This window comes from Pteropus alecto, unplaced genomic scaffold, assembly GCF_000325575.1.
Source record: "Pteropus alecto unplaced genomic scaffold, ASM32557v1 scaffold42, whole genome shotgun sequence".
Classification (NCBI taxonomy): domain Eukaryota; kingdom Metazoa; phylum Chordata; class Mammalia; order Chiroptera; family Pteropodidae; genus Pteropus; species Pteropus alecto.
The window spans coordinates 11,867,132-11,874,886 of record NW_006434825.1 but is presented as its reverse complement, the minus strand read 5'-3'; the positions used below and the strand labels follow the sequence as shown (position 1 = coordinate 11,874,886).

General features: G+C 58.1%; 2 protein-coding genes across 2 annotated transcripts in view; both read left to right on the top strand.

Annotated features, from left to right (window-relative positions):
- Window positions 1–5,728, top strand: part of SLC12A4 (solute carrier family 12 member 4) — a 20,851-nt gene extending 15,123 nt beyond the window's left edge. Inside the window, exons 12-24 of the mRNA XM_025045252.1 lie at window positions 4–153; window positions 580–698; window positions 2,051–2,149; window positions 2,346–2,465; window positions 2,672–2,776; window positions 3,043–3,211; window positions 3,458–3,653; window positions 3,768–3,937; window positions 4,026–4,157; window positions 4,237–4,344; window positions 4,545–4,732; window positions 4,853–4,986; window positions 5,155–5,728. Coding sequence (XP_024901020.1) covers window positions 4–153; window positions 580–698; window positions 2,051–2,149; window positions 2,346–2,465; window positions 2,672–2,776; window positions 3,043–3,211; window positions 3,458–3,653; window positions 3,768–3,937; window positions 4,026–4,157; window positions 4,237–4,344; window positions 4,545–4,732; window positions 4,853–4,986; window positions 5,155–5,246 — 1,782 coding nt within the window. The 3' untranslated portion in view covers window positions 5,247–5,728. The remainder of the gene's footprint in view (window positions 1–3; window positions 154–579; window positions 699–2,050; window positions 2,150–2,345; window positions 2,466–2,671; window positions 2,777–3,042; window positions 3,212–3,457; window positions 3,654–3,767; window positions 3,938–4,025; window positions 4,158–4,236; window positions 4,345–4,544; window positions 4,733–4,852; window positions 4,987–5,154) is intronic.
- Window positions 5,729–5,878: 150 nt separating this feature from the next.
- LCAT (lecithin-cholesterol acyltransferase) overlaps window positions 5,879–7,755 on the top strand; it is a 3,385-nt gene continuing 1,508 nt past the window's right edge. The window contains exons 1-5 of the mRNA XM_006909787.3: window positions 5,879–6,105; window positions 6,824–6,980; window positions 7,060–7,175; window positions 7,268–7,363; window positions 7,450–7,674. Of these exons, the coding sequence (XP_006909849.1) occupies window positions 5,952–6,105; window positions 6,824–6,980; window positions 7,060–7,175; window positions 7,268–7,363; window positions 7,450–7,674 (748 nt within the window). The 5' untranslated portion in view covers window positions 5,879–5,951. The remainder of the gene's footprint in view (window positions 6,106–6,823; window positions 6,981–7,059; window positions 7,176–7,267; window positions 7,364–7,449; window positions 7,675–7,755) is intronic.

The window sequence follows — 7,755 nt, the reverse complement described above, 5'->3', positions numbered from 1 at the left end:
AACCTAGTGGTGGGCACATTGGCCTGGCCTTCACCCTGGGTCATCGTCATCGGCTCCTTCTTCTCAACTTGTGGTGCCGGCCTACAGAGCCTCACTGGGGCACCACGCCTGTTGCAGGCCATTGCCAAGGACAACATCATCCCCTTCCTCCGGGTGAGCCCTTCTGTGCTCCCCCACAGCCTGGGTGCTCCTGGCCCCTCACACTGGATTGGGGAGAGAGGTAGGGGATACGGATGCATTACATCCTGCTGGGGCCAATAGTGACCCCAGCGCCACATAGCCATCATGCGTTGTTGCTGAGAGCTGCCCTGGCCTTGACCCTGTCCTGCTATTGGCAGAGCTGCTTGGGCCGAGAATCCTTGTGGCCTGTCTATGGCTCATTCGGAGCAGAGAGGCCTGGAGAGGTGGAGGGCAGAGAAACTTATGGAACCTATTGGGATAGGCATGGATGTGCCTGAGCCCCAGAGGAGGGACTTGGAAATGATGGAAGCCAGGCTGTGGCTTATGGCTCAAAGTATGGAATGGGGGTCTTGGGACCAGCTTCTTCCCTTCTGATCCCACTAACCTTGGTGCATGCAGGTATTTGGCCACGGGAAGGCAAATGGTGAACCAACATGGGCACTCCTCCTGACGGCACTCATCGCTGAGCTGGGCATCCTCATTGCCTCCCTCGACATGGTGGCCCCCATTCTGTCCATGTGAGCTGGGGGCCAGGGCAAGGCAGGGCGGGAGACGATCTTGGGAAAGGCTTACTGTACCCTCAGCACCCTTCAGCCGGGGGCCCCAGCACCTCCCTGTGACCCTGCCTGGTGTCAAGGGTGCAGTTTGGAGATATGTCAGCTGTATGGGAAGATGTTTGCCTGGCAGAGCTCAGTCTACCTCTGCATTCAGGAACAAAGTCTGACACACAGGCAGAAGTTTTAAAGAGACCAACAGGTTCCACACCCCTCTGTGGGACAGACTCTTAGAGCAGGCAGGCGGCAGCCCTCCGCTCCTGGACAGGGCAAGCACCCAGTCCCTAGTACCTTGAAGCCACCACTGCTCCATCCATCCATTTTCAAAGTTGTTTGCTTTTAAAATTCTGGGATCAACTGGACATCTGAGTCTGCCAGTACCCTGCAGGAGGTGGCCAGCACGTGGCAATGTCTGGGGGCCTCTGTGCCAGAGCTCGTGTAGCTACTGTGTTCACTTCTGCCAGTGTTGGGGCCCACTTGATCTGTCCACACACATCTTGTTCTACTGCCGATGCTCCCTCTTGCTTGTTTGATTATGATAGAACTACTCTTCACTGCCCCATTCAGCGTGTAGGCCTCACAGAATCCCCTTTCCCCTGAAGCAGCCCCCACCCAGCTACAGTCACGCCACAGTGATCTCTTATCCCCAAACATGCCCACTATTGCCCAGCTGCACCCACACATAGCACACACTTGAAACTGTTCTTGCCACAGTGGTCTTGTGTGGTGATCCCTCACTGCCCAAGCCAGAGGATAGATCTCAGCCTTTATCATGTGGCTCTTCCTGGCAGCCCTGATGGGGCCGAATACTCCCCACTCGTGGGAGTCCCTGCCCCCTGGCATGCCCTCTAGTAAGTCCTCTTGCCTTGTCTGCTCTTCTCCAGCCAGCTGAGAATAGACGATGGTACCCCTCCCCTCAGCCCTCAGCTCCTCAGCTCTCTTCCTGGGGGGTTCTCCCCAACTGTTCCTCCCCACATTCACGACAACCCTTAATCCAACTGGTCACCCAGGCCAGGGGCCTGGATGTTATCTAGCTATCTCCACAGACGGCACTCCTCGGCACCACCCTTTTCCACAGCAGTACACTTGCTGTTCCCTGCCTGCCGTCCCCGCCTCACTTCTCCTCTGCTTTTGAACACTTGCCCATCCTCTAAACCCTAGGTCTGAGGCCACCTGTGCAGTAGTCCCATCTGCCTCAGGCTTAGGTGTGGGTGTTTTGAGGCTAGAAAGACCTGGCTGAGACCATGCAGGGCAGGGACATTAGGTACCTGGCCGCCAAGGAGGCCGCTCTGTACCAACCAGCCCCTATGATACAGGTTCTTTCTGATGTGTTACCTGTTTGTGAACCTGGCCTGTGCTGTGCAGACGCTCCTGAGGACCCCCAACTGGCGGCCCCGGTTCAAGTACTATCACTGGTGAGCACCACCTGGGCCCCTGAGACAAGTCCTCTGACACAAGGGCTATTGGGAAAGCCAGGAGCCCCATTCTGGATGGGGTTTGAGTTTCCTGGGCTGTAGTTGCTATTGGTGAGAGATTAGGGGGCTGGGGGGCTTGGCCTGGGGCCCTACTGGTCTTTCCCTGATTCTGGCCCTTCCCCACTCTCTGACCCAGGGCACTGTCCTTCCTGGGCATGAGTCTCTGCCTGGCCCTTATGTTTGTCTCCTCCTGGTACTATGCCCTGGTTGCCATGCTCATTGCGGGCATGATCTACAAGTACATTGAGTACCAAGGGTGAGTGAGGGGCCGCTGCCGGGTTGGGGCAAGAGGGGTGGTCTGTATGGTGGGTTGTGGGGAGCCGAGCCACCCTTCGCTAGCTACCTTAGATATTGGGGCTGGGGAACTGTGACTCAGGGCCTGTCCTCCTCCATCTCACATACATTTGGACAGAATCCCTTGGGTGGGACCAGGGGCTGACCGGCTTATGGTGGCCTCTGTAGGGCTGAGAAGGAATGGGGTGACGGGATCCGAGGCCTGTCCCTGAGTGCTGCCCGTTACGCATTGTTGAGATTAGAGGAGGGGCCTCCTCACACCAAGAACTGGCGGTAAGTTCACACCCAGACTGGCAAGGGCCGCTCTAGGTTCTTGAGGGGGGTTCTGTGAGGGTGGGTGGGTCAAGAGGTGCTGGCTTCCCTTCTCTGGTCCATGCTCCCCATCCTGGGTTGCCAGGGATGCTGTCCTGCTTGTTGAGCCCTTGGATCTCTGCTCCCCAAACCTACGGGGGCTTGCGAGCTGAGAAGGGAAGGAGGAGAGGGCCTCCCTGGAAACCTCTATCCCTGGTCTCAGGCTCCCTCCCATCTGGCCACCACAGGCCTCAGCTGCTGGTGCTGCTGAAGCTAGATGAGGATCTTCACGTGAAGTACCCACGGCTCCTCACCTTTGCGTCCCAGCTGAAGGCAGGCAAGGGCTTGACCATCGTTGGTTCTGTCATCCAGGGAAGCTTCTTGGAGAGCTATGGCGAGGCCCAGGCCGCTGAGCAGGTGCCTGCTACATGGGGCAGGGAGCTGACCTGGACTAGAGGTGTCCGGGCTGTAACTGGTGTGTAGGGGTGGAGCCCAGTTCTGGCCAGCCAGGTGCACAGTACCTGAGAGCTGGAACAAAGGTGGGTATGGCTGTCCCACCTTGAAAACAGCCTCCAGGTGGGCAGTTTACCTTCTCCCCTCCCCCTTCCTCGGCAGAGGGGATGCTGATGGTCTTGCCTTCTGATCCTGGTGTGTTCCCCACAGACAATCAAGAACATGATGGAGATTGAGAAAGTGAAGGGCTTCTGCCAGGTGGTGGTAGCCAGCAAGGTGCGTGAAGGGCTGGCCCACCTCATCCAGTCTTGCGGCCTAGGCGGCATGAGGCATAATTCCGTGGTGCTGGGCTGGCCCTATGGCTGGCGACAGAGTGAGGACCCACGTGCCTGGAAGACCTTTATTGGTGCGTGAGGGGCCAGAGCCTGGGATCAGCCACGGGGTTCAGGAGCTGGGGTTCAAATAAGGGCAGAAGTCAGAGGGCTACAGGCTGGCAGTCAGCAGTGTCCCTCCTCCCCAGACACCGTTCGTTGCACCACGGCTGCCCACCTGGCCCTGCTTGTGCCCAAGAACATCGCCTTCTACCCCAGCAACCATGAGCGCTACCTGGAGGGCCACATCGATGTGTGGTGGATTGTGCATGATGGTGGCATGCTTATGCTTTTGCCCTTCCTGCTGCGCCAGCACAAGGTGAGCCGGGGGTGGGCCCAGGTGAGAAGGACTGGGCCCTTGGAGGGGTGGTATGCAACTGAACCCCCCACCTGCTCTGTCGCCACAGGTTTGGAGGAAGTGCCGGATGCGCATCTTCACTGTGGCCCAGATGGATGACAACAGCATCCAGATGAAGAAGGATCTGGCCATCTTCCTGTACCATCTACGCCTTGAGGCAGAGGTAGAGGTAGTAGAGATGGTGAGTCATCTGCCTCAGTGTGGCCCTGTGGATACCCTGTCTCACATAGCCCAGTCCTCATGGCCTCCCCTCTCCCTAGCACAACAGCGACATCTCTGCATATACCTATGAGCGGACACTGATGATGGAGCAGCGGTCCCAGATGCTGCGGCAGATGAGACTGACCAAGACTGAGCGGGAGCGAGAAGTTAGTGGCCTTCTTGGTTCAGAGCAGGGATGGGTGGCTGGGTCAAGTCTTTGGAGACACCACCAGATGGGGGCATCTGATTGATTCACCCCAGCCCCACCCAAGTCAGTGCCCATGTTCCTGAGGCTAGGTTATCATGTTAGGCCAGCCAGGCTCCTTTTTCCCATGTCACTGAGGCTACCTCCTCTGATTTTCTTCAGGCCCAGCTGGTCAAGGACCGGCATTCAGCCTTGCGACTGGAAAGCCTGTACTCAGACGAGGAAGATGAGTCTGCAGCTGGGGCTGACAAGATCCAGATGACATGGACACGGGACAAGTATATGGCAGCTGAACCCTGGGACCCCAGCCATGCCCCTGACAACTTCCGAGAACTGGTCCATATTAAGCCGTGAGTGCAGCAAAAACAGACCCAGCCACACTGGGGCCTGGGTGTGGAGGTGGGATGGGGGCAGGCAAGCTCTGTGGGTAGGCCAGGGGTAGGACCCATGATCATCTGCATTACTGGCAGGGACCAGTCCAATGTGCGGCGCATGCACACTGCTGTGAAGCTCAATGAAGTCATTGTCACACGCTCCCATGATGCCCGATTGGTCCTACTGAACATGCCTGGCCCACCCAAGAACAGCGAGGGCGATGAGAACTGTATCCTTTTGTGGAGATACAGGCAGTGGGGAAGTGGACAGCATGCGAGGTCACACTGGGTACCTGTAGTGGGGGGCCAGGTTATCCCAGTTCTGAATGATCGATAGGCCAAACTTCCCTGAGTGCCCCTTGGTCCTGGTGATGCCTCTTTGACCTGATGCCCTACAGACATGGAGTTCCTGGAGGTACTGACCGAGGGCCTTGAGCGGGTGCTGTTGGTGCGTGGCGGTGGCCGTGAAGTCATCACCATCTACTCTTGAGCCCAATACAGACTTGCGGCCTAGAGTGGAAGTGTTCAGTGTAACACCCCCTCCCAGCACCCACCTGCTAGCCCTGCTTTGCTTGGCCCTGCCCTGGACACAGCTTTGCTAGGTCTCCTTAGAGCCTGGTCCTGGGCCTGGCAATGGAGATGGATCCGAGGTCCTGCAGGACCCTGAGAGGTTTGGGGGCTGTCCCATCCAGCACTCCTGGAGTCCTGCCCTGGCTGGAGAAGACTGATGGGGCTGACATGGGGTTTGAAGGCAGCCAGCCCAGGAGAGCTATTTATTGAATATTTATTGTTTGGATGTCACCATCAGAGAGAAGGGAAAGGGTGACAAGGTCGGGGGTGGGGAGGTCTGCCCCAGCCCACCTGCTGGAAGACCTGGCTTAGGCTACTGTGGGCAGGGACCCCCACCAAGCTGAGCCTAATGGAGCCAGCTGAGGCCTGACTTTTTTCAATAAAACATTGTGTACTTCTGGGCCTCCTGCCGCCCAGGCTCTTTTTCCCCTGGCGCCAAGGGAAGAAGGCGGAATTGAACCCAGGCCCAGAGCTTGGCTCCCTGAGGCTGTGCCCCTTTCCAGCAATCTCTGGCCACCCCATTGGCCAGGCTGTCCCTCCCCTTGCCCCCAAGGCCCCTCCCACCCCCACTCCAGATAAGGCCAGCCCAAGACTGCTTCACTGGGCAATAGGCACTAGGGCTGGAATGGGGCCGCCCGGCTCCCCATGGCAGTGGGTGCTGCTGGTGGTGGGGCTGCTGCTCCCCCCCGCCACCCCCTTCTGGCTCCTCAATGTGCTGTTTCCCCCGCAAACCACGCCCAAGGCTGAGCTCAGTAACCACACAAGGCCCGTCATCCTCGGTAAGCCCCCGCCAGGCCCCTGACGCACCAGGCCAGATTTGGGGGAGCCTGGGTCCCAGCCCCTGGTAGTCAACCTTGCCAAGGCCCTTCTGCCCCTGCATTATCCCTGATACCTGCCTCAGTGTCCCGAGGGGCCAAAAGCTTGTCCTGCAGAGAAATGAACCCCTTTCCCCTACCACACTGTCCCTGTGTCTCTGAGTTATCTACCCCAGGTGGGTGGAGTGGGGGTGGGTGCCTGAGGCCTCGTCCAAGGCATTATAAGCTATGGTCAGCTGCAGCCACTGGACACTGGGCCAAGCCCCACCACTCCTTCCTCAGCCCCCACCCCAGCAAGGACAAGATGCACAACACAGGAGAGCGGGAGAGGCCCATCAAGGCCTGCCCCCTACTCTTAGGCTCAGCTCCCATTCCCCCATACCTATTTGTTCTTATCTTGGACTTTGACAGTAATGGAGAACCAGGCTAAGTGTTTGCTTTGTGGGGGCAGAGGTTAGTGGCCTTGGCCTCTGCGCTTAACCCTGCCCAAGGGGAGCCTGGGCTTTGTGCTGTTGGGGGGATGGGGCAGGGGAGTGTGGTCAGCAAGAAAGAATTGTATCCTTAGACCCTGGGGGTCGAGGGTATGGGAGATGAAAGGGCGGGGCTGGCTGGTCACTGCAGTGGGGCTGGCGGGGATCATGGGGAAATCCAAGCAATCCAGAGTGAAGACTAGTGCCCGCAGTGCCTGGCTGCTTGGGGAATCAGCTGGAAGCCAAGCTGGATAAACCAGGTGTGGTGAACTGGATGTGCTACCGCAAAACAGAGGACTTCTTCACCATCTGGCTGGATCTCAACATGTTCCTACCCCTTGGGGTAGACTGCTGGATTGATAACACCAGGTATGTGCCATCCCCTCTACCCCAGCTCCCTCACCCTGCCCCTTGGTTGCTGGCCTGCTGAATGTCCCACTGCCACCAGGGTTGTTTACAACCGAAGCTCTGGGCGTGTGTCCAATGCCCCTGGAGTACAGATTCGTGTCCCTGGCTTTGGCAAGACCTACTCTGTTGAGTACCTGGACAACCACAAGCTGGCAGGTGTGTGCACTGGGAAGAAGGGCAGGGCTCTGGGCTATGGTGGGCCTGCAGCAACCATAGCCAGAGCCTCAGTGCTGTTGCTTCCGCAACAGGTTATATGCACACCCTGGTGCAGAATCTGGTCAACAATGGTTACGTGCGGGATGAGACGGTGCGGGCCGCCCCCTATGACTGGCGGCTGGAGCCCAGTGAGTGTCTCTGCAGATGAAGGGCTTGGAGAAGGGCATGTGGCCCCTAAAGTCCACGGCCCTAACCCCATGCACCCCCCTCAAAGGTCAGCAAGAGGAATACTACCGGAAGCTCGCTGGGCTGGTGGAAGAGATGCATGCTACTTATGGAAAGCCCGTCTTTCTCATTGGGCACAGCCTTGGCTGCCTGCACCTGCTCTATTTCTTGCTGCGCCAGCCCCAGTCTTGGAAGGATCGCTTCATCGATGGCTTCATCTCTCTTGGGGCTCCCTGGGGTGGCTCCGTTAAGCCCTTGCTGATCTTGGCCTCAGGTGAGATGGCCTCTGATCACCCACATCCTGTGGGGAGTTGAGGGGTGGAATGAAGCTGACCATGGACCTGCCCTCATTCCT